Source organism: Motacilla alba, chromosome 4 (genome assembly GCF_015832195.1).
Source record: "Motacilla alba alba isolate MOTALB_02 chromosome 4, Motacilla_alba_V1.0_pri, whole genome shotgun sequence".
Classification (NCBI taxonomy): domain Eukaryota; kingdom Metazoa; phylum Chordata; class Aves; order Passeriformes; family Motacillidae; genus Motacilla; species Motacilla alba.
This window is the reverse complement of record NC_052019.1, coordinates 59,611,739-59,637,000: the sequence shown is the minus strand read 5'-3', so window position 1 is coordinate 59,637,000 and position 25,262 is coordinate 59,611,739. Positions and strand designations below refer to the sequence as shown.

Genomic DNA, 25,262 nt, shown 5'->3' with positions numbered 1-25,262 from the left:
TTTATTTACATACTGCTTTCCATCATTTTAATACATGGCCTCATGTGATTGGTTTTTAGCATTTGTCACTTTTCTTTTCTCAAGCAGAAATGAAATAGTTCCTTTAAAAACAACGTCAAGATGTACCCACTACTGGCTGTGATGGAGCCCGTCAAAGATGGCAGTAATGCCTCTGGGAAAAAATAGCCATGAAGGGAAAAAAAAAAAAAAAAAAGAATGGCCTAGATTGCAGCCAGAAAATAGACCACAGTGCCAAGAGAGAGTTTTATGGGAATTGCCTGTGGGGATGGATATGAGGAGGGCAAGAAGCAGGAGCGGTCCATCAGCAGCAATTCCTCACAGCAGCACAGTGAACCAAAGAAGCCTCCCCTCAACAGCCAAGTGGCCAGAGCTCGCCAAGACACTCATCTGCCCACAAAAAATGCAACAGCCAGAAGCCTCCTTTGCACACCAAGGAGACCTTTTATTTAAATATTGCAAGGCTAGAAGGCAATATCCCTTAATTCTCCCTTGAACACCAGCATTAAGCATGAGAAAGTGAGACAAGGGAACATACATGCTTTAAAACCAAACTGTACATTTCAAGAGGCTGAAGTAGAAAATTTTGTAGTAAAACAAAAGAAATATGAATTGAAATGAAGGCTCTGCTTTTATTTTCAAAGACCGCAGAAGTTCATACGGAGCCATTGGGTTAAGTGGGAAAGAGGCTGGGCAATGAGTATCCTGTTTCTGAGCAGAGCCTTTTTCACTTCAAGTCCCCGAGGGCTCCCTCAGTGGCTCCTTTTCACCTGCTGGGCAAGGCACAGGGGCTGGGGGGCTCAGGGCCCTGCTGCTCCCTGCCTCGGGGTGAGCCCGTGTGCTGCTGCCTGGCAGGCTGGGTTCCCGCAGGGCGGGCTCCAGCAGGGTTCCGTGCCCTCTGACCCCGCCCCGGTGGCACCTGGACACCCCCCGGCCGTTCCCGGGACATTCCGTTGGCACCGGGGCTCTGCCAACGGCAGAACGGTCTGTGGGCAGCGCCCCGCAGGCTGCAGCAGCACGGAGCGAGCGCAGCTCCAGCCGGGGAGCATCGCTTGGCCTGAAAGCCTGTTCGCAGCTCATTGACTGCCACTCGGGAGCCATTCATCGCCTGCGAGCCTGGTGTCTTGTGCCAGGTAATTCTGCGCTTTGCTGCCAGGGTGCGAACAGGCCAGCCGGGGCTGTCTCTGCTGCAATCCAGCGCTGAGCACCAACAGGAACAGCTTCAGGCTCTTGCTCCTGCCACCGCAAGCTGACAGCAGTTTGCTGGGAAAGAGTCACTGGCCAGGGAAATTGCCTTTAAGGCCTTCTTTAAGCAAACATTTAGCATTATTATTCTCCAGCTTGCAGTGGGACAGATCACTTTCAAGTGGAGAGGGCAAGGTTGCAGGAGGGCTTGCTGCTGATTCAGCTTGAATTGTAAGTGTCTCAAGAGCGGGAGAGCCAGGCAATCCCTGGGAAAGGAGGGTGACATGGGAAGCCCAAAGCCCCCTGGGTTCTGCCCCATGTGCTGCCAAAAGGTGCCAGCACTGAGAAGGAGAGGCTTAAGGACAGACCTGGCAGATGTGTGGCAGGGGGAACTCTGGGCTTTTCCTGGGCAGTGCCTGCAGCAGGTGCTCCATCCTGGGATTGCCCCGTTGGGAGTGGGAGCAGCTGCCAGGGGCCGCTCTGACAGTTGAACTGTCACAGCCAGGGACTCCAGAGGGAGGTTGCAAAGTCCATGTGGAAACACCCATATCCCAAAGTGAAGCCAAAGCTATTGATTTGTAATTTTTCCAGTTTTAAGGCTCAAGGCCATTATATAATTACAATGGCCTTGTCTATATCTGTATTTGTATATCGTATGTATATAAGAAAAATGGCCACCAGAATATTTGAATCATTCAAAGATAGGTTGGACAAGTCTTTGAGAATACCTCATCTAGTGAAAGGTGTCCCTGCCCATGGCAGAAGAGTGGAACAAGGTGAAATCTAAGGCCCCTTCCAACCTAAAACATTCTGTGCTTCTATGGTTTTATGGGGCTGTGGGTCTATGAATCTGGTGTGTTCTCTGGCTGTATGTCAAGTTCTCCCTTCAAATACCTCAATATATGCAAAACACCAAGCTTTGTCCATAAAAATATCATGTGAAATTTAGTGATAGCAACATTTGAAGGAAAAGCTCTTGAGGTGGATACATAAGGTTTAAGTTTCCAAGCAGCTTCCAAGCTTCCTTGTTTCATTAGAGCACCTCTTTGCCTGTGGCTGGATGGAGAAGGCAGAAAGAAGAGCAATCAAATATTTCCTGCTATAGAATGCAGAAATGAACCTGGCCAAAAAAAAAAAGCACTGTCAAAAGCTTGTAAGACTTCCCAGCAGGGTCACTGGGGTGCCTGCTTTCCTCTCCACAGCAAGGAAAGCTTGTGTTCAGAAGCACAGCTTGATTGCAAGAGCATTTGTGCCTTGTGCCAATAGTGTCAGGTTATTGCTGCCCACGCAACCTCAAATCCACGGAGCTCCAGTGTGGCTGAAAACCTGGCCCTGTCAAGAGCATTTGCAAAATGTTTTGACTGTTTAGTGGAATCTAGATTTCCTGCTGGCCACTTGCGTGCTTTGTGGCCATGTTAAGGGTAAGCTGGCGGAAGAGCAGGCCTCCCTGCCACGCTGTTTATTCACAAGTCTGTGTGTATCTCTCTACACAAGTTATGTCAATCCACTCAACAGAAGCTGGAACAAAGTTGGAATGACTTCTCCTTGTATGCACTTGCTACTTCTCCCACCTTCATTTATCTTTAAATTCAAGCAGGCACCTTGTTCTTTTAAGGCAGCTTGTTTCTCAGCCAGCATTTTGGTTTTCATGATGGTGAGGGGGCAGCAAAGATGCAGTGTTTGTTTGCTTCCAGATGTGTCCTGAGCTTAGTGTGAGTGTCTATTCTTAGGCTTCCCAGCTGCATGGGGAGGTGGGGGTTTGACAGGATTCCCATCTGTAGTGGCCTGTGTCTCTCTGTGGCTTGTAAAATGGTTCCCTGGTGGTCCCTTCCCTGGTGTTAAAGCTATGGCCTGGAGCTCAGCTGCTTCACCTCCTCCCCCAAGTGTCTGTGCTCCTGTTTCACACCAGTTGTCCTCAGTGGGGTGGTTCAGAAGACTTTACAGGCTGCTCCTGTAGCCTCCTCCCCAGTGAGAAATCTGCTCCCTCCAGAGTGTGAGATGCTGCAAGTGAATGCCACAAATTGCAATGTAAATGTTTTCAGTAGTTTTTCTGCATTTTTGAGATCTTGCCTTGCAAGATTCCCTCTTGCATCTGCTGAGGGAATATTGTTACCTTTTCATATAGAACTGTCTTTTTATTTTTTTTTTGCCCTCCATTTCTTTCCTTCCTCTTTCCACAAATGCTGCCATTCATGTGGGGCCCATTTTGTTGTCTACAGGCAGGGTTCTTTAGGGCACTTTTGTTCTGAAAATTGAACTGAATTTCCTGGATCCTGTAGCTGTGGCCTGGTTTGTCGTGCTCTTGGCCAAATCTGGAGTTAAGTGCTGATCTGAAATGCAGCATCACTGCTGGGGGAAGGGGAAAAGGGTTCTCTTGGTTCTCCCATTCTCAGCTACGTGTAATCCTCGTGTTTGGATGGTTTATGTTAAGGAGCACTGGAATGACTCCCAGTCGGGCACTCCAGGTTCTGAGTGTAGCAAGTCTCTGGAGATCTTGACCTCCCCTTTAGTCATGAACTCATGCAGATGGTGAATATCTGTTTGTTCTCTTCCAGAGAAGCTGACTCAAACTGAGGCTTCATTATGGAACCGACAGACAACCAGAACAGCGACAATAGGTAGGAATTAATTTGATGTAATCTTGGCTTCCCAGGTGCTGTGATGAATGTTATGATGGTTTAGAAAAAGAATTTCCACTCCAATGCAAGAATCAGAATTCCAGAGTGGGACAAATTAAGTAAGGATTGTCCTGTCAGTGAGAGTGGTTTCAAAGCACATGGGTATTTTAAGAGTTTCTGTTATAGACCCAGGCCTGGATGTTATCATGGGTCAGGGCAGATTCTCTGCTGAATTTTCTCAAGCCAATCTCTTATTACTGGAGCCAGGGCACTCCCTTCTGCAGTCGGGGATGCTTTTGGCCTAGGAGTATTTTCCTGTTTCAGTCTGTAGCAAAGCATGAGTTGTGTTTTTTTGGGGTGGGGGTGATTTGTGCAAGTTTTTACTTCTTGTGGAACATATTTGAAGATGATGAGGACCGAGGTGGTGTTTCAGGGTAGGCTTTCAGTTTCATCTACCTCTTTGAACAGTCAGGTTGTTGGGGTTTTCCTGGTGACACATCAAGTGTAGAGCAGCTGCAGCAAGTCCAGGACTATTTTTAACTCTCAACTGCTGAGCTGTTTTCCCCCTGGAGATGGAGGGGTTAGGACTGTGCAGTCCCCCTGTACCAAGGCTCCCAGGTGCTGGGCGTGTTGGTGCTAAGCCTGGAGGTGCAGTTCCCAAAGCTTCCAAAGTTCCCTAGCCTTAAGGGAACTGTGCAGGGTTATGAGTGGCAGCAGAGCTCAGGTTTGCAAAGGGTTTGAAGAGCATCTTGACAAACACCTTTAATGGCCAGGTCACACATGGGCAGCAAAGGTGTCTCCAGGGCTGGGGAGACTGGGAGATCTATAGGCCTATCTAAAAAGTCTGGGCATTTCAGTAGACAGCAGACTCATATACTCTGAATTAGGAACGCCATCCAGTGCAAAAACCTGTTTATTTTAAGCATCGGCCCCTCAATATGAGATGAGGCAGCTGTGTCTCGGCTCTAGGAATGGTTAAACTTTCAGGAGCTTATTATTGGTGTGGTATTGGAGTAAGTATCACTGCTGGAGAAGACAAGGCTCTCCCCTTGCAACCTGGGACACTTGGGAAGTGGGATTTGCAAAGAGGAATTTGCAAATTGTATGTATAGAGAAGACTGTAGAGTAGAGTAGAAATAGATACCTGCATCCACTGTGCCTGCATGCTTTCCCTTCCCCAATGTCCATAAATATCAGAGGCAGAGTTTCCCTCATTTTGCAGTAGTTTTTCAAAGGCCAGCGACACTTTAAAGGATCTCATTTCCCATGAAGGGACACTTTATTGGTGTTTTGTTGTGGGGCAGGTGTGATTGAGTACATGCATATATGGCTGAGGAGGAACAGGGGGATTTGACCTGGTGTTTTCTGAATGTCTGGGAACTCCTTTCTAATTATGCTGATAGGATGGCTTTAAATGCAGCTACATTATTTTCTAGGGAAGCAGCTTTCCAAATATCTGTTTAAAGTAGAAAGTGAATTTCCAAGGTTGTTTATAAAGTGGACAAAATTCAAGCCTTGAAAGTTGGAACACCTTCAGAATAGAAGATTCTGTTTGACTCGCAAGGGGAGAGACTGGGGTGAGAGGTCTGAAAGGGGAGACTGGCAGTTTCTCGCATTAATCATTGCAAGTGGATTTGCCAGCTCATGTACTGATCACCCCAGTGACTGCTTCTGTGTTTGTTTCACAAGGAAATGGGGGGAGAGTCTTTCACTTACCACCCTTCTTGATGGCTGGGATCAGGAGTAGCAATCCCTGAGAAGGATGTGTGCTGTCCCCTGTGTGTCTCATTGCTCTGGGGCACAGCACAAACTGGACAGAACTGATCTGTCCACTGTCAGCATCCTGAGGATTTCAACATTGCTTTGCTGCTGGACATACGCCCTTGTGGGAAAGTCCCAGTTTCTGCACGGAGTATAAACAGGGGTTCGAGTGCTAAGTCTCTTTTCTGTTTCTCTGTCTGAAAGCCGGAACAACAACAGAGACTTGCTCCGTATTCTGGAGCAAGAAAGGCGGAGAAGGCAGGTAGCTCCAGAGGAGAAATATCCATTTTTGGAGAAGACTCCCCTCTTTGCCAAGCCCTACAAGGTAATGGAAGTGGAGTGCAGGCTGGAAGGAGAGAAGGAAGGAGGCTTGGGGTGGGAGAGGAGAGCTGTGTCTTCTGCATGGGCTGTAGCAACTTGAGCCTGATCCCTGCAAACACAGCATCTTCCCATCTGCTGCACTGAACTTGCCTAACTGCCCTTGTGGGATGCATGGTGATTCCATGAAGATGCTGAGCAATGTCTCTTGCTGAGCTGGATCTCTTGCTTGGGGTGTTTCTGACATTTCCCTTTCTGTTCTTGTGTTGCAGACTGATAAAGAAGATGAGCTGTCAAGGCGCATTAAGAACTTGCTGGGTGATGAGGACTCCAAGGTGCTCTTGAGCCATGAGTCCCCTCTGAATCCCATATGGAGTCCAAAAAAGCCCAAATCCAACTTACAGGCTCCCAGTCACAGGCCAGCCTCCAGTAAGACAAATCCATATGAGGACATATGGAGAGAATCCTCACCAGAATCACTGGACATCACACCTAACCCCGAGCAGAACTATGATGACAGCAACGAAGGTCTCTCAAACTGGAGGTCAGAAGCCAAAGCTCCACAATCTGAAATTCTTCCTGAGCCTGTCAAGGTGAGTTCAATTGCTGAGGTCCTCTGTTATTGGCAGTCCCTCAAGGCCAAGGGACCAGCACACAGGCCCTGCCTGGTTCGTGGCTTAGCCTTCCCAGACGTCAAAGGCACTTGGTTCCCAGGTGCAATTTGGGGTTTTGCCAGGCTCATCCATCAGCACTGGGATGTTGCTGTGCCCTATGGAATGTAGGAGCCCACAGTGCTGAGCCATGGCAGCTAGTCAGGAGGGCCATGGAGGTGGTTTCCAAATTGTGTTTGGCTTTTGGAAGGAGAAGGAAGAGCTGGAGGCTGCAGTCAGCTTTTCCTGGAAAAGGGTGTTGATCAGCTGCAAAGGACTGAAGGCAACATCTTGTGGAAAATGAGAGGAAGCTGAGAGAAGGAGAGCATTGCAGGGCCTTGCCTTCTGCAGGAGCCATTCTTCACGCCAAAAAGATAAAGCACCATTCTGGATCTCAAACTCTTGAAAGTGCAGAGTACTGCAATCAGCCCTCAGGCTACCAGCAATGGGCAGTGTTTTTCCTTGCTGCTTGGAAGCCCAGCTGAGGGAGTATCAGTGTGACGAAAGGAGCAGGGATGCTGCATCTTCCTTGGAGAGTGTGGTGAGAGAGGGGAAGGAGTGGGTGCCCGGAAAAATTATTTCTGAGAGAGGGGTGGAGTCCCTGCCAGCTTCTGCCATCAGCTGGGGCTGGACTCAGCTCTTTGCGGTAGCCCAAAGCCAACTTCTCTCCATAGCGTTTCTCTGGGAAGAACCTCCATTGGTCCAAATTTGGCTGCTAAATCCATCACTTTGCCAAGCCATGGGAGAGTGAGAAACGGTAGCTGGGGATTTGCAACTCCTGCAGGGGCAAGAAGAGGATGCCTCAAATCAGCCAGAATTTGCATAAACTGTGGTGCATCTTTCCAGAAGCATTAGAACTCAGTGTCTTGTCCAGACCGCTGTTGCCTTCCGAAGAATAAGAAGTCTCATTTTATTTGGATGAATGAGAAATAGTCTTCTTTCTCTAGAACTGGCTTAGAAGAACTGGGAATTATTATTTCTGACTGTTTTTCTTTTAACTAAGGAAGGTTTTTGCACAACTTTTTAAATGCAGAGGCAGCCTGTGCCTTTGAAGACAAAGCTTAGCTGCTTCCTAGTATAATAGTATAATTCCATAAAGGGAGAAGACTGCACAGACATACTTACATAATAATAATAACAGTAATGATAAATAGCAGTAGTAGTAGCAGTTGTTGTTTAAGAATAGAAACAATATTTCCAGACTGCCAGGTTCCAAAGGGATTTCCTCTTTTTCTCAGAGGCAGAAGAGATGACTTTGGGAATTTCAGCTGGTTTTCCACTTGGCCTCCATTATCAATTCCCCTTTACATGGGGCTTTTATCCTCAGTAGCATTTTATTATTAATGGAATTGCAGGACATTTCTAGAGTTGTTGGTAACCAAATGCTGCTGTGTGCATGTCAATTAGTAAAAAACCCAAACAAACTAGTTCTGCCTCCCTCATTCTTGTTTCAGAAAAAGAAGCCCATGGATGTGCCATCCACTGAAAAGACTTTGAAGGTTGGTGCTCCTCCATAATAGATCTCTGTATTTGCTTATGTTTTGCATACATTAAAGAAATGGCTGGAGAAAAAAATGCATTGCTCAGCTCCTGTTCACTCAGCAGATGTTGCCCTTCCTGAAAGTGTGTTCTGGGGTGGGCTGAGGAGAAGTAGGGATAAAAGCTGGAGTTGTATGATCAGTCTTCCTCTCAGTCTGTGAGCGTAACATTGTCTAGAGCAGTTCAAGAACCAGACTGACAACTCATGCCAGGCAGCCAGAGCTGCTCCTCCCTCAAGCTGGGGATTGCCTTTCCTGAGCTCCCCTTATCCAAAGGCTCTGGACCTGCTGTCTCATGTCTGGGCTTCCAAATCTCCATTTGGGAAACAAAGGGAAATCAGCCCCATCTATTACTGAAAACCAGATGCCATTGTGCCCTGGAGTGTTCCTGAGAGGGCCAGTGTGGCAGCAAACTTCTCTTCCCTCTTTTCCATTGTTTTCAGTGGGCTCTGTGTTTGTAGAGCTGTAACATGTTTGAGCCAAAGGAGGTAGATGAATGGAAAATGCTTCAGGGACTCATACTCTTGTTTCAGTTGTGATCTCCAATATGATGCTTTTCATGAACACTAGAAGCATGTCATCTGTGTGGAAGCACAAACCCCATTTTATCTTGATTGTCAGCAAAAGCATTATCTTAGAGTGTTAGACAGAAGTGGGAGTGCTGAGAGCGCTGCCAACCAAGTCAGTTTTAGGTGTTGCCCACACCAGGCATGCAGACATGCCTTTAAATCATCCCCACCTGTGCTGAGTTCCCAGAGCTAACCTTGCCTCCCCTTCTCCTCTCTGTTTTTGTGAACAAAACAGGTTGCAGAGAAGCCATTTTCTTCGCTTGCTCCTCCAAGGTACAGTTGTGTTCCCAAACTACCCTCTAGACCAAACAAACTACTTTTCATTTGAGGGGGAGAGGGGAGGGGGTTCCTGGTTTCCCTTGAAGCTGCAGGCTTTGGTTTGATGCTGCTCAGGGCTGCTGTTGAAAATTGGTTTCCTTTTTGTGGGGGTTTCAGGAAAGCTCCCATCATTAGAAATGAATAATCCAGGCATGCTGGAGTTTGCCTAAGAACCAGACTTGTATTTCCCCAGGTGTTACGTTCTTTTCTCCTCCTCGCCCCCAGCGTGTCTGTATGTTTTTTTATTGACCAAGAATCCATCCTGAAATTTGTTACCCTTTATTGGAAGTGTTTCTTTTTGGGATTGGGGCTTTTAGAAATGCACTGGGCCATTCTGGTTTTTTTTTTCAACTTTAGTCAGCTGAATGCAGCTTCACAATGTAGCAGTGAGATCTTGTTTACATTCGTGTCTGGCTGGGTGTGATTTAAAGTTTTGATTATTCCCAGAGGGTTTTTTCATATGGTGCTTTATTTTTGGAGCATGGCAATGTTTTCCTCTGGCCTTCTCCCCTCTGCTCTCAGTGCTCAAACACAGGGTTCAGTTTTAGTTTTGGATGCTGCCATGTCAATGGAATAAGTAAGTAACCTTCCCCCTGCTGCTTCCTAATTTTGTCTCCTGGTGGCCTTGCAGAATTCCCCAGTCCCAGCACAAGAGGATGGCATCAGCACAGCCCAGCAGCTCGGAGTCAGGGAGCACCAGGGACTGCCACAGCTCCTCAGTCTCTGCACTTCCAAGAGCACCAGCACCTGAGGTGAATGCAAATCAAATGCAGACGCTGCTCCCGCAGCCCCTTGCCTCACACTCTCTGCTGCCTGAGGGCAGTCAGGACAGGAGACCTGAAATACTGTCACTGTTCAGGTGTCCCCTTGAGACCTCTGCAGAAGCATCAGACATTTCTTGCCCTCTGCTTCCTTTCTAGATTTTGTCATTAATAAACCCCTCCTGGACTTCTGGTGCCAAACCTGGCGGTGCTCCCACTTGTCCTTTGGCATCATTGTCTAACCCTTCTGGAGTTTTCACTCCAGAATTAGTCAGTTTTGAAGCTGAGAGATGAAACTTTGAGTGAATATGCTGAATGATCCTCCTCTGCAGTAGGGACCTCTGGACTGTGGCCCCTGAGTGACTGGTTTCTCTTCATGGGTGTTTTGGACAATGGCTCTATAAGTGAAAAATCCCTTCTTTCATTTTCTCCTCATTTCAGTTCTGTTGATGTCATATTTTTCCCCTTCTACTTGCTCTGAAAGATGAACCTGTCTTTGACAATACAGTCCTGCAGTGCTTAAGCCTGGAGAGGAAGGAAGAGGAAGAAACAGTGAGGCTGCAGCCCTGGATCTATGGCTTGTGTGCTGGATGTTCAGCATGGGAGAGGTGATTGGGCAACAGGGCTGGGCTTCTTGGCTCTGAGGAAATGTCCAGTGAGCTGTGCTGCATGGAGGAGAAAGATTCAGCCAGAGAAAGCATCTTGGGAAGGCTGATCAAGGGGGCCTTTGGCTGAAAGCTCACCCCTCCCTCCTGTTTTGGGTGAAACAAGAGCTGTGGAGAGACTCCTGCCCTGCAGGGAACCTGACAGTGAAGAGGTCTAGAGCACAAGAAACTCTGCTCTTCTTCCCTCCTCCTGCTTTGAATTCCATTAGAATTAAAGTGTTTGGCCTCAGTTATACTGAACAGCCATACGCCAAATAGGATTTTTCCTGGGACCTCCCTGGACATCCCTTAGGAAAGCCATTTCTTCCAGGCCAGGAGTTTGGCTCATTCAATGTCTAAGGCACAGGTCAGCTGGGAATTCCTTATTGTTATGAATGAAATTGCCAATCTAATTTTATCAATAATTTACGGAAGCCGAATTATGATAATAAAAAAATTACAAAATTTATTTCGCGTTCAAATGACAGAATTTCGGTCAGCCACGAATCGGACAGAGTCTAGCCCGGGAATAGACCCTGGGTGTCACGCTGTGCAGCTCTGAGCCCTGGCAGCTCCAGAGTGCAGCGGCACACCATAGCAATCTCAAGTCCAGGTTTTATACTCTTTTTCTTGCCACAGGCTAGGATGTCCTTTGTCCTTTTCTTCATCAAGTGAGTCCCAAAAGCTTCTCCGGTCCAGGAGAATGCTATCTGATGAACGATGGTCCAGTTCTTGATGTCTTCAGGAATAATTCATCGACTTCTTGTCCTGTGCTAGACAGGACTCAAACAATCATGCTTACAATACACACCATCCCATGTTGAGAGAGATATCCTAGTTATCAATCCAAATACAAGATAAGCATCCCTTACTGGAAATCCCTTTTCATACTAAGAGATTTCCCAGAAACAGATTACAAGTCTGAATAGTATTGCCTTCTTCCCTCGGTCCAGGTGTGCTGTCGATGGCATAATCCTTTGCTTAACCAAGACCTCGAAACCCTGAGTTACTGTTGTATTTCACACGTAAATGTGGTCTTTCTGTATGGTATGTGTGTGTGTGTCAGTTTACCAATCTTGCCGGCCTGCTTTTCCCTGGAGTCCCTTAAAACATGTCCAGACAAGGTTCCCCAAATAGAATTCAACCCTTTAATTTCTATACCTATTTCTAACATATTTTGTACTTATAACTATATTACATTTGCTATAACATGAATTAATTTATGAATTTTGACCCTTATCCATAATACTTATTGATGGCTTCTTTTCCTGGCAGCACTGAAATCTTGAGGCTTCTAGCTGGAACAGGCAAGCAGAATCCAGTGCAGGGTGAATTAATCCACAGGGGATAATGGTGCAGGGACTCACTTTGCCTTCACAGAGACACTGAACAGCTCTTTCACCTCTTCCCCAAAGCAGAAACTTCACTGTCCAATGTCACCCCAGTCTCTTTAAGGCATCTTTCCAAATGAGCTGTGAGAAGCCTTAAAAATAGTGCATCAATGAAGCTTATTTGTATCTCCTATCCTCCTGTGCCAGGTTTCACCTCTTCTCCCAGCACCTGAACAAAGCTGTTTGTAAAGCCAGCCTCCTCGTTCATGCCTTTAGGAGCCCCTTAGCCCAGCAGAGAGCCTTGTATTGCCTGCACTGACAGACAGGGATGTGTGAGAGGCTTCATGGCAGGGTCAAGAATTAGGGAGTGTCAGTGTGCAGAAAGGAACAGGAATGTGGCATCTTCCTTGGAGTGTGTTTAAAAAAGAGTCAAAAAAATCCCAACCAAACAGGCAAAAAAAAAAAAAAAAAAAAAAAAAGGGCAAGTGAAGCTGTGCTCCTCTGCAGTTTACAAAGTCTGAAGCCAAGAAGCAGAATTTGAGGACAACTCAAGATCACTGCTATTCTCAGGTAGAAGGAAGAGGTCTTCCTTGAAGTTGGCTGAAAACAGATGAAGGGTCTGCTCTATCTTGCACGAGCTCCATGTGTGGGTGCTTTTCTTGTGCCAGAGATGCTCACCAGAATCAAAGCAACCTTGCAGAGCTGGTCCATTAGCTGGGCTTAGTTTGAAGTTTGTGATCTCTGCTTTAGTCCTTCAGAAAAGCTCCTGTGCCTGAAAGCCTGAACCTTTTTCTATGTTCAAGTGCTGTGTGTAATAATTAGTAGGATGTCTCTCCAGGAGCCCAAGTGATGATGGTCAAGTGCTTTCAGCTTGGAGCCAGCCCGAGTTATCTGAGTAGGAGCAGTGTTCTGAGCTGGAAGCCAAGCACCTTACAAGGGTTGCATTTAAATCAAGGTTGTTTGTTTTTGTTTTTGTTTTTTTTTTCTTACTTTACATAAATGAGTCTGATATTATTTGGGCAAATGACAAATATTACTCCTTCTTTAGAACTGAACTGGGAATTCCTCTAGAATTGGAAACTATTATTTCTAACTGTTTTTTCTTAATGAAACTTTTTGCTCAACTCTTTCACATGCAGAGGCAGCCTATGCCTTTGCAGGCAAAGCTTAGCTGCTACAATAGCAACTAAAGGAAGTGATATTCAATAAAGGGAGGAGACTGCAAAAACATACTTTCTTAATAAGATGAATAATAAAGTCAGCAATGGAAGCAGTATTTCCTGACTTTCAGGGAAGCCAGACATTGATCTTGCTGGAGGTGACTGATGGTTTCAGTTCTTGCTCTGCCTGCTCTCTGTTCCTTACTGCCCTTCAGATGAAAGTGTTATTCCTTACTAGCATTTCATTATGAATGGAATTGCATGACTTTTTTAGAGCTGCTGGTCAGGAAATGTTTACTGAGTACATGCTTGTTTGCTATCAATGAGTAAAATACCCAAACAAACTCAAAATGCTTCCTTCTTTTTTGTTTCAGCCCATTGTGCACATTTATGTGCAGTCCATTGAAGGAATACTGAAGGTGGGTACTCATCAATACCAGATCTCCATGGGAAAGCCTGTACAAATCCATGAAGAGGTGGCTCTCTCTGACTCTGGGAAGGGTGAAACTCTCTCTGTGTCCATCAGGAAAACTCCTGAGAGCTGCTTCTCTCCTTCTCTTTCCAGGAAATGAGCAGCCCCCTGTCACCTCTCCTGCCTTCCCTTCAGTCACCTGCGAGAACGGAGACTTCCAGATTTCCATTGCAGGCAAAGGTAACCCAGCCCACTTGATATATGGGCTCCTCAAGCCAGGTCTCATAAGCTCTTGGAGATTTATATCTCACCCAAGATAGCTCAGCTACCTTAGAAAGCATAAAATCAGCAGGATGGCTTCTGTGGTAGTGTTGGAAACAGAAAAGTTTTAATAGAAGGCAAAATAACAAAACTCGACAAAGAAAAACTGAGCCAGGTGCAAGATGTTCTTGCCCCTGGTAAAACACCTCACAAAAACTATTAGTTTCTTTGTTCTTCTTTTTCTAGTTCTTCTTTTTCTAGTAAATTGCTTAGGCGGGACTTTTTGGCTTCTGTCCAATTGGCTATCCTTAACTTTGAGGTGAAGTTTCTTAACTCCTACGAGGTGTCTTTTTCACCTAATCGAGAAGAGAAATTTCTAAGCTTTTTTCTTTTTTAAGGAGACAAAGGATAGTTTTGTCACTCCGTCAACAAAGAGCACATTCCTATACCCATTTTTTTTTCAGGGCTTCCGATAAATTACAAGAGATCTTTCAAGTTCAGTCTTGGCAGAAGGAGCCTGCCTGGAGATCTGCCTGAGTTCCCTGACCATAAACAGTGTTGAGAGTTAGAAACCAAGCAGAAACTGCGTCTTGTGTGGGGTTGCATTATACTCAGGTCTTTTTGTTGGTGTTTTTTGTTTTGTTTTTTTTTTTTTTTTTTTTACTTTAGTACAAGAAAGAATCTGATTTTATTTGTCTAAACGACAAAAAAATCTTGTCTCTTGTGAACTGTCTTAGAAGAATTGAGAACTATTATTTCTAACTGTTTTAGTTTTGTTTTTTTAAAAACTACTGAGGCTTTATGCACAATTCTTACATGCAGAGGCAGCCTGTGCCTTTGCAAGGTTCATCTGCTTCAACAGCAACTTAGGGAAAGCGCAGTTTCATAAAGGGAGCAGACTACAAAAACATACCTTATTTTTAAAATAGTGATAATAAGGATATGATAATGATGATGATGATAATAATAATAATAAAGTAATAGTAATAATAATAAAAAAGTAATAGTAATAAAGTGAAGTAGGAGTAGGAGCAGTAGTTTAGAAATGGAAACAGTGCTCTCTGACCGCCAGATTCCAAAGGGAAGACAGACATCTCAGAGGAGAAGGAGGAATTGACATTGCTGGGTTCAGCTCTCTCCATGCCTGGTCTCTGTTATTAACTCCCCTTTAGATGAGCCTTTTTCATTCTTACTCTCTTTTTATTATTAATACATCTGCAATACATTTGTGGAGCTGTTGGTAAGCAAAGGTTTGCTGAGTTCATGCCAATTAGTAAAAAACCCAAACAAACTCCTTCTGTTTCCCTTGTTCTTGTTTCAGGCAAAGAAGCCCTCTGATGTGCCATTGACTGAAGAAATTTTTAAGGTAAGTGATCTTAAATAGAAGATCTCTATGTTTGCTTATGTTTTGCATACATTAATGAAATGGGTGGGGACAAAATACATTTTGAGAGCTGCTTCTCTCCCTCTCTTTCCAGGAAATGAGCAGCTCACGGCCAGCTCTCTCGTCACATCTCCAGATGCCTACAAGAGCAGAGACTTCCAAACTTCCATTGGCAACAAAGGTGACCCAGCCCATTTATGCCAAGGCTTCTGATAAATTACAAGAGATCTTTCTGCTTAGCAGAAATCCAGCTCAGCTATTTGGCAGCTCTTAGAGTGTTTCAGAAGTATTTATTCAAAAATGCACATGCCCATAACGTGCCATTAACACAGTGTTGATGTCAGTAAATGTGCTGTTTAGCTACATGCTAAGCTATTTTGTCCTTTTATTCTAGGAATTCCAACCTGATGGATCTGCAGCACAGAAGCAGAGTAAGTAAAATGCAAAGAAAACACAGTTCTTTGTGTGCTGACAGGTAATTTCGTGTGTTATATGTAGCAGAGACCATCAAGTGTTCACACTGATTAAGCAGCAGGATTTCCTCCGCTTTGCTGAACAGGGATGAATTTAGGAATGGCTTAAGAAACTGTAATTAACCAATCATTACCGAGACCTCAAGGTAGCAGTTCAGCAGAAGACAAGCAGTATTTAGTTAGGAAACTCCCACCTGGAGTGATGAACAATCTTGGTGGCAAGCCCCTCCCTAGAAGAAAGTGACTCTCTAATCTGGTGCTGAGAGAGCACAGGGTAAAATATGCTACAAGGGAGGCATATAAATGCAACCTTTTCATTTTTCCTTTCCAGAGCAGGCTGGCACAGCTTCAGAAACATTGCTGAGTTCTCAGCCAAGAACATCGTAAGTAACCACACTCTGTTCTCATCTCTGCTGGGCAGTTACTTAAAAGAACATGGAATGCACAAAAATTCGGGTTATTAGTAAATTTTTCTCAGAAAACTTCATTGCAGGGAATTTTCACCAACAGAAAAATTGTTCTTTCATGATGGACTCACTAAATTGTTTAGGTTCAAAAAGGACTTGAAGATCATCAATGCCAAGTGCACTAAACCATGTCATGACTACAATCACTGTGATTAAAATCAAAACATAATAAAAGTGAAGAAAAAAACCTTAAGTCTTTGTGTACCAGACTGAAATTTTTGTCTTCTTTTAATCTGTGGTGCTTAACATCTTGTCACACTTTGTACTCGTCAACCTACTGATAATGCATTAGGCTGCCATAAATGCTCTAAGGAATACCAGCTGAATCTGATAATTCCTGGATATGGTTTTCATGCCTGGCAGGACAAGTAATGCTACAGTTACCTAAACTGTGTAGATCTACTGATGACATTTTAAAGTTGTTTTGTTGTAAAACTGTCTTCAGTTGCCCAAGTAGAAGTTTTCAAAAAAGTGTTGTAGTTATTTCATTTAAAAAGAAAGACAAAGAAATATAGTATTTCACATGGACTTTTTAAGAACCTTACTTTATATGCTAATAATATAGCTAGTTGCAGAGTGGGATGAACACAAAATTTCTATAACCTATGGGAATTGTGTATGTTTATCTGAATGGGTGTGAATTGGAGGTTTGATAATTTCCAAGCATTTTTTTTTATTCTGGTGCTTTGTATTTTGAGTATGGCAATGTTTTCCTCTGGCCTTCTCCCCTCTGCTCTCAGTGCTCAAACACAGGGTTCAGTTTTAGCTTTGGATGCTGCCATGTCAATGGAATAAGTAAGTAACCTTCCCCCTGCTGCTTCCTAATTTTGTCTCCTGGTGGCCTTGCAGAATTCCCCAGTCCCAGCACAAGAGGATGGCATCAGCACAGCCCAGCAGCTCAGAGTCAGGGAGCACCAGGGACTGCCACAGCTCCTCAGTCTGTGACAGAGAGATCAGCTCCAGTAGCAGTGAGGAGGACAGCCTGCCAAGGGTGCTGGACCTGCCAGTACGTGAGGTGAATACAGAGGCCGTGGAGAGGCTGCTTCCACAGCCCCTTGCCCACTGCAGTGTGGTGTCTTAGGAAGGAAGCAGATGTTGTACTCTGTTACCAAATTCTGCCTGGTTTGTCCTGGAAATACTGATTTTTAAGACCCTTCTCACTGCAATGAAGGCTTAGGTATTTGCCACTGACTGGTTTATGGTTTTTTATTTCTCACATATCCATCCATGGTGCTCAAGGAGCAAGTTAGTGCCCATGGCCTGTTAGTTAAGAGTCATTTTTTCACAGGCCAAAAGCCAGACTTTATGACCTCTGGGCAAGAGTCCTGGGCTCGGGTGAGCTGTGCTAGGACAGAAAGAGTCAAAAAAGGCACCCGGCCTTAATCCTTCTTTTCTCTTTTGCAGCCTGAGCCATCAACTGCTAAAAAGTGGCGCCTTGACAGCCTGGTGACCCAGACAAAGCAAGGATTAGTGCCAAGAGAGGGTCTCAGTGAAATTGCCCATGGGAATGGACGTGAGGAGGGTGTGAAGCAGGAGCAGGGCATCCGCAGCAGTTCCTGCCAGCAGCACTCCAGGCCAAGGGAGCCTCCTCACAAGAGCTGTGGCCAAGTGGCCACAGATTTCCACAAGGCCTTTGCCCAAGTGGCCAAGGACACTCACAAGACCTCTGGCCAAGTGACTAGGGCTCCTCAGGAATCTCATGTTATGAGCACAAACAACTCTCTGAAGCCTCTTGTGCGCACCAAGGAGGCCTTGCCCAGGAAGACTGTGGGTATCAAAAGGCCCAGCAAGCCCCTGGTGCATGACAAATACAAAAAAGTCCTGAAGCTGGAGAGTGAGCTTGGTCCTTTGGAGGTCAGAGACCAGTCCTCCAAAGACAAGCTGAAGATCCAAGAAGCAGAGAACACAAAACCTGCTTTCAGAAATGGCCTGAAGCTGGGAGAGCAAGAACCCTTTGAGAAGAGGAAGCACAAGGACCCTGACAAGAGCTGTGCCCATGTGCCCAAGGCTCCTGACCAGAGTTGTGGCCAAGTGGCCAAGGCTCCTCACAAATCTGATGTTATGTCCAAACATAGCTTTCTGAAGCCTCCTGTGCACACCAAGGAGGCCTTGCCCAAGAATACTCTGGGTATCAAAAGGCCCAGTATGTCCTGCGTACACAATGAATCTAAGAGAGTCTGGAAGGCAGAGAGTGAGCCTGGTCTTTTGCAGGTCACAGACCAGTCTTGCAAGGACCAGCCCAAAGTCAAGCAAACAATGAAGCCAAAAGCCACCAACAAAAAAGACCTGAAGCCGGCACTTCACAAGCCCTCTGAGAAGGGAAAGGACAAGAGCTCCCACCAGGCCAACGCCAAGGGCTTTTTGGAGCCCAGGCTCCTGAGACATGCTCAGGAGTGTGATGCCCTCATCCCCAGTGGCCACAGGCCTGGAGATATGCACAAGGAGAAAGTGACCTTGCCTCCTGGGGACAAGTTGTTCTTGCCTGCAAGGGAGGCAGACCTGAAAAGGAAAGCCGTGAGGAGTCCTGAGGAGTCCCCTGGAAAGAAGAAGGTGAGAGGGGCCAGGGGAAGTGGGTTTGGACAATGACCAAGGTGGTGTTTGAAAAACCCATGTGGAGTTTCCGCTTCATAGGCTGGCAGTAGAGCCATGATGCTTCTCCTCTAAAGGGAGTTCCAGTGTGTTATTTTTAATGTTTTCAACCAAGATCTATCAAACTGAGCTGTACTGGTCTGTACTTTACATGAACTTTTAAGACCTGAGTGAATTTTTCTCCCTGTTTTTATTCTCCCTGCTAGAGGGAAGACAAGGGGGATACTCCCAGGAAGAAAAAGGAATGAGACAAAAAATTCCCAACAAAATTTCAGCTTTCAGCAAACAAAGGCTCCAATAAACTGAAGTGAGTATGCAGTGATGGGATGTCAGAAAGATGTGTAAATTTAAGTCTCTCTTTAGAAGGGTAGGATGAAGAACTAACTGTATCTCCTGTCCAGACACACAAGTGTGCCTTCTGCAACTACAACTGCTGCAGATTGGCCTTTACATGCTGGAAGCTATTGTTGGTTGCGGGTTTATGTATAAATTATGAATGGGATGGGATTGTTGTGGAACATGTCTTAAGTTGTTTATTTTTTAGCATTAGTCTTATCACATGGTTATGACAATGAGAAGATGTTAGTAGTTTACATTTTTTAATAGCAGACAAAGAACTCGATGTTACAACTTATTTAAAAGTTTTTTGACTATTCACACAGAGGAACAGCATATTGAGAGTAGTTCTATCTAACTACTATAAGTACATGTATTTTTTGTTAAAACAATGTCCGCTTATTTTGAATATAATACTTGTTTGTAATCTTTAAAACACAATGCACAGAGCTCTACTATTAAGCTTAGAACTTCTTAATATCTTGCTAGACATACTTTTCTGTAGCTTAGGGAGTTATTCCAGACAAGTGTTAATATACTGACTATTGTTTTATTTGTCCTTATTTTTCTACTTATATAATTTTTCTGTTGATAAATCTTATGACCATTGCTTAGCTCTAATTGTAGTTTCGTTGTCTCTGAGGTTTGCTTTCTGTAGCTTTCCTAAAACTCTCTGATTTTAAGAATTTCCACAGAAGCAACCAGTGCAGAAAGCAGCTCTGAAGGTGTAGGTGGCTAAGGGTAGGGAGCCTTTCCCTTCTGACATTCTCTGAAAGCATAGAGGTGTCAGGGTTGATGACTGGCTGAGGGAAGGGATGTTCCAATTGCATGAGGAATGGAAGAGCTTTAATTCTGGAATTCCTTCCTCCCTTTTCCTCAGGAAAAATGAGCAGCTGTCTTAGTCATGTGCTGGCTTTTGGAGAGGGAAGAGTAGGAGGTAGTTTTGGGCAGAGAGGGCTCCAGTTCAGGTCAGGGATGGTGCTGTGTTCTGTGTCAAATTGTCCTTGGCGCAGCATCAACTGAGCCAAGGCAGAGCAGCTGGAGAGCACGTGTGCAGTGAGTAGGGACCAAAGCGTGGGAAAAGTGGGTGCTGAAAGGGGTGAGAGGACTGTCCCATGCACAGCAGTCAGGCAAGAAGTGCAGCCTTACACCTGAGCCTTCTCAGTGGGTTTATCTTCATTTCCTGCTCTTCTGATGCTGCAGTCCATGAGCTGGGATGTAAGACTCCGTGTCTGGACGGGCTGTTCAGGTGCAATCCGGCTTGCTATGGAGCCCAGCCCACACGATCTTACATGGACGAAAGGCAAAAGACCAGAAGAGCTCTTCTCCACGTGGGGACAAATGTCCTCTGTTTATTGACTTGTGAGGAGACACCTCAGACTTGGGCAACCCCCCAGGCAGAAAAGAGGAGGTTGCCTCATGGCGGGAGACATTTATCCCGGGGGAATGGGGGGTAGAGGAAAAGGACCACAGCCAATGGGATACCAGTGAGGAGGGGCGAGGGGAGGGGTAACCCAGGAAGAGACCACCAACGCTGACACTTGAGGGGGGCGAAAAGGGGAAGACCGTGTGGTCATAGGATACAAATCATGTGAACAGTGCAAATTACCAAACACCCAGTGCAAATAACTAAATAACTATTTAGTGCAACACAACACCAGGATTCGCTGCTTGGTGTGTTCTTGGAAACTTTGCGAAGCTGACTAAAAATGGTGGAAATGAGCAGTGGAGAAACAAGGTTGGTGCTGCTTCTTGCTGCCAGAATTCCATGGACATCCTGATTTCAGATGATCAGAGATGTGCTAGGCCACTCTGTTATTGAATGTGAAAGTCTCTGCCAATTCAAACTCCCTCTTATTTGAAGCCTCTCAGCTTTGAAAGTGTTGCCTTGTTGAGACAATGGCATGAAGGGCAGGATATAGCCACGCTTTTAAGAAATGCCTACATTATATGTACATCATTGTCATGAATATGCTTCTCTTGTCCAGAGCATCAGAAGATTCATTGCAAACCGAGAGGAAAAATGTGATGCTGCCACCACTGCTGGCCATGACTGCTGCACAATGTGCACCAAATTTGACCACGACTACCCAAAAGAGACCAGAACTGCGACTGACGACTTGAACCTGCCTGCCGTGGATAACCCTGCCAGGAACCAGGATCCTTTGTTCGCCAAGCACAGGAAAGTGGAAGAAGACCACAGGGAGCAATCCCAGGGCATCATCACTGGTGTCCAGGAGAGCTGGTGGGAGTATTCCTGCAACCCATGCATGCTGTGTGAATCACGTCAGAAACATCCTCTCAGATAAGTAACCATTTCTGACTGTAGGCAACTGCAAATAACAGGAATATCCTTATAAAAAGGAGTGTGTTTATAAAAAAAGAAACTGTGGTTTACTTAAAAATAGCCTATGGGTGTGACCGCAACCTGTCCCTAAGGTTTTATATCACGTGGGAAAAATTGTTGCATTTATGGGTTAAAAACTTAGATTTTACTGGCAGTTTATACAAATTTGGCTGTTTACTGACAGCTCAGGGTATGGGGTGTAGGAAGTTGGGGGCTGGGGGGGGGAACGGGCAAGGGCTGTGTGTTAGGCCACACATTATTATGTGTGTTAGGCCAGACTGTGTATTATCTGCCTTCTAACTGCTTGCTTTTTCCTGATAATTTTCCTGCTTCCAGCCCTCACTGCACTCCCAGCCACTGGACAAGGAAACCTGCTGCTGAATTTCTCTGTGCTTGGGAAAAGTATAATGGTACAAAGCACTGTGAGCTGCCAGGTGAGAATCCAAGGTTCCATTTAAATTACTGGAGGGATTGCTGGGAAAGAAGGCAAGAGGGGGAGAGCCCGGTGCATAGACTATGCCTGGGAGAAATGAACATTTTCTCTGGAAATTTAGGAAAGCCTGGCTTTGGAATTACTTTAGGCATCTCTCTCTCACCAGTTTTCTCTCTGTGGTTTTTCAGGGATCGACAGGAGATGAGAAGAATCCTCTTCCAGTGACTTCTCTGCCACATGAAGACAAGACAAGAAGACCTGGAGTTAGAACAGTAAGTGTTTATTTTACAGCCCTGCCTGTAGTTTCTGAAGACACCAGACAGGGCTGGCCCTGCAGCCACCCTGGCTTCTGCTTCCTCATGAGCACTTCTTTTGGGAGCAAAGACAGAGGGAGAGATGGGGAAGTGCTGCCCTGTCAGGGAAGCACTTGCTAAGTAGCTTGGCTACAGCTGACAGCACATGAATTTTTGACTCCTTGCAGGGCCTTTGATCAGTATTGGCCAAAAGGAATTCCTAGAGCTGCTGATACTTTTTTTTATTGCACATTTTAGAAATTACAAATGTTGTGTTGTTCTGTGGTACAAGCAGTGGGGAATACTGAAAAGCTGTGACCTGCCATCCCATGGGGCCTTTGCAGTGTCATTTTCCATAAAACACCAAGTTTTGTGGGCCTCTCTGGGCAAAGGGATGCATTGCCATGATCTGCTGGCAAACTTGCAAAAGTAACACAATGTGGCTAGCTGAATGGCTGGGGGGCTGTAAAAATCCTCTCCAGAAAGAGGCAGCTGCTGAAAGTCAAAAAGTTTTGCAGATCCTATTGCACTAAAGTCACCCCCGGTTATTATCTGTCGTTTGCCAGATGTGTTTGTTGGATTGATCCAACCAAATGTTTTCTCTTTCCCTCCCTTTGTTCCAGAGTTTTCTGCTGAAGAAAGCCAAGTGATGTGACCAAGAGCTGGCCTGACTTCATACACTGAATGAGTCAGAATTTACAGTGGCTCAGACTGGACCCAAGAGTCTTAATTGGGTCTCCAGGATGTAAATAGTTCCAAGTTCTCTGTTCTTTTGAAGCCTTAGAAAGTTTGGGGCTTTTTAAAATTTATTTTCTTATTGTTCAATGCAAAGCACCTGCATATTATTTTTGTTTTAAATACAGTTGCAGGGTTTTTTTCCAGCTGGAAAACTTGTGTGTTTTTTGAAGGTAATGCTTTTCTACCTTGCAAAAGAAGGGATGCAGGGTGGTACCTGCCTATGAAACGACCTAGTGCAATGAATTTTCTGAATGGGCCCATGTCATGATGGTTTAACAGGACAGTTTTCACACCTATTGTTGATAAAGAAATCTGCGCTCAGACTGTGTTACTGAGGGTCTTGCTCAGTTTCAGTCTCGTCAGACCCAAGTTTGGGTGGCAAAATGACACCCGAAGTGTGGCTGGAAACAGCTCTGTCTCCTGTGTTGGTGGGATGGGACTCAACAGGGAGAATTCCTCCTTGGGCTGCTTTTTGGTGTTTGGGTTGGTGGAGATGCAAAACTGCAATGGGTCCTTGGGATTGCTTGGACATTGTTGTGAGTCTGAGAGCTTCCAGGGAAAGGAATCTCTTCTGACAAAGGAGGGATTAAGTGGCTGAATGTGGAACATAAGGCACATTTTGCATTTGGATATTTGCCTGCAAGCACTGGTGGTCTCAGTGAGTGTCTGAGAGCAGAATTTGGTACGAAAGTAGGGTGTCCTTCCTGTGGGAAAGGACTCAGGCTCCCTCTCAGCCACACCCTAGGATGGGCCCAGTGACTTAGAAACCTGTCAAGGGAACCCAAAAAGGAAAAATTAGCTGTTCACAAGCACTTCTCCCTTGCCATGCTAACAGTGGAGGCAGCATCCACAGCACCAGTGTGTTCAGTTAACACCCTTCTCTACCCAAAGATTTCCTGGAAATTATTCTTGCAGTATGGCTCAAGGAGTTATTTTTTTCAGAGAAATCACACTTTTGTGGAAAAAAAAAACCAAAAAAACCCCAAACCCTTCAAGTTTTTCAGTCATCTTTCAGTTGACTTTGACGGGCTTTGGATCAATGTTATTTATACAAGATATTTAGAATCAAGTTCAAAAACTGTTAAACAAGAAATTTTACTTGCGCAAGTAATTTCATTGTGCCTGAAACACAGATGAACAGGTTCCTTTTTACAGTCATATTCCCCCGTCTTCCCACTGTTATTGATACGATTGCCAATTTGATTTTATCAATAATTTGCCGGAGCCAAATTATGATATAAAAACAAAGTACAAAATTTATTTCGCGCAAATTGACAAAATTTCGGTAAGCCACGGATCGGACAGAGTCTAGCCGGGGAATAGACCCTGGGTGTCGAGCTGAACAGCTCCAAGCACTGGCAGCTTCGGAGTGTAGCGAGCACACTGAGTTTCCTCCACGCAGGTCTTTTATCCTGTTTTTCTTGCCGTGGGCTAGGAAGTCCATTGTCCTTTTTATAATTAAACAAGCTCCAAAGGTTTCTCCGGTCCAGTAGAATGGTATCTGATGGAAGGTGGTCCTGTCCTCGATGTCTTCGGGAATAATTCATCGGCTTCTGGTCTTGTGCTAGACAGGACTAATCTTAACAATACACAGTCACATCCCGAGAGAGATATCCTTGTTATCACCCTGAATTCCGATACTCAGCTCTTACTGGAAATCTCTTTTGCAAACCGAGAGGTTTCCCAGAACTGTTTTAAAATTCTAAGCAGTGTGTTCCCCCTTCCAGTCGGGGGTATCCAGGTGTGCTGCTGATGGCGTAATTCCCTGTGTGGTTGCAATCTTGAAATCAAGGGTCCCTGTTGGGTTTCACATGTAAATAGGGTCTATTGGTATGGTATGCGTTGGTGTTTTACTGCAGACTGACTTTTCTTGGGTTTTTCCCTGAGAACATGTCCAGACGTAACTCTCCTTCTATCCCTTTTTACTTTAATATCTATCTACCTTATTTCATACTATTCTGAATCTATTTCTCTATTCTAATAAATATGAATTTTGACACTCATTCATAACACAACCGAGGTAAATACGTCCATTCTTTTGTTTACTGTCCTTTCCAACACTGCAAGGCTGGTTAAACTGTGTGTTTGGAAAAGGCTCGCATGTGGGGTTTCTTTCCCCTTGGTTTTAAGAATCTGGTGCAGCTGTAATTTGCCAATCAGCGGGCGCTCCTCTCTGACCCAGCACCCCCACTCCTGGGACCGTGGGAACTGAGGGAGGAGGTGTGAGGACCAGAGGGTGGAAGGGGAGACCCCATGGGCCCTGCCATGCAGTCTCTGCCATCTTAAGCATGTGAAAGTGACCATGCGACCGTGGCCATGCAGTGAGAGCCTGCTCGGGCAGCAGGAGTAAAGACGTGAAAACCTGGAGGAGTCTTTCCTTATGTGATAGATATTTCGGAATAAATTAGTGCTTATAAGAAATGTGTGTATGAAATAAATCATGTCTGTGAAACGCCTGTAAGAAATAATCCTAAGGTCAAAATCCACACGCCGGAGCCGGAGAAAGAGGTTACCTCACTACATTGTGAAACCACAGATGGTCACGGAAGGGAATGCCGAATTTGCAAGTGAAGGAACTGGCTCCTATGGAAATGGTGGGCAATTCAGGAACACTCAAGCCACCAACGATCGACAACAACTCAAGATCAAGAAAACTGG

The 25,262-nt window shown here is 45.2% G+C and overlaps 1 protein-coding gene across 1 annotated transcript; it reads left to right on the top strand.

Annotated features, from left to right (window-relative positions):
- Positions 1-974: 974 nt before the first annotated feature.
- LOC119700479 (AF4/FMR2 family member 1-like) lies at positions 975-24,251 on the top strand. The gene is made up of 19 exons (XM_038135658.1): positions 975-1,151; positions 3,759-3,821; positions 5,787-5,907; positions 6,173-6,493; positions 8,005-8,049; positions 8,893-8,930; positions 9,607-9,727; positions 13,246-13,290; positions 13,437-13,523; positions 14,866-14,910; positions 15,023-15,109; positions 15,323-15,359; positions 15,733-15,784; positions 16,718-16,883; positions 17,273-18,418; positions 18,664-18,764; positions 20,782-21,574; positions 21,762-21,845; positions 22,490-24,251. Exons 2-16 carry the CDS (start codon positions 3,787-3,789, stop codon positions 18,703-18,705), a joined length of 2,388 nt encoding a protein of 795 aa, XP_037991586.1. The 5' UTR covers positions 975-1,151; positions 3,759-3,786; the 3' UTR covers positions 18,706-18,764; positions 20,782-21,574; positions 21,762-21,845; positions 22,490-24,251.
- The last annotated feature ends 1,011 nt before the right edge of the window (positions 24,252-25,262 follow it).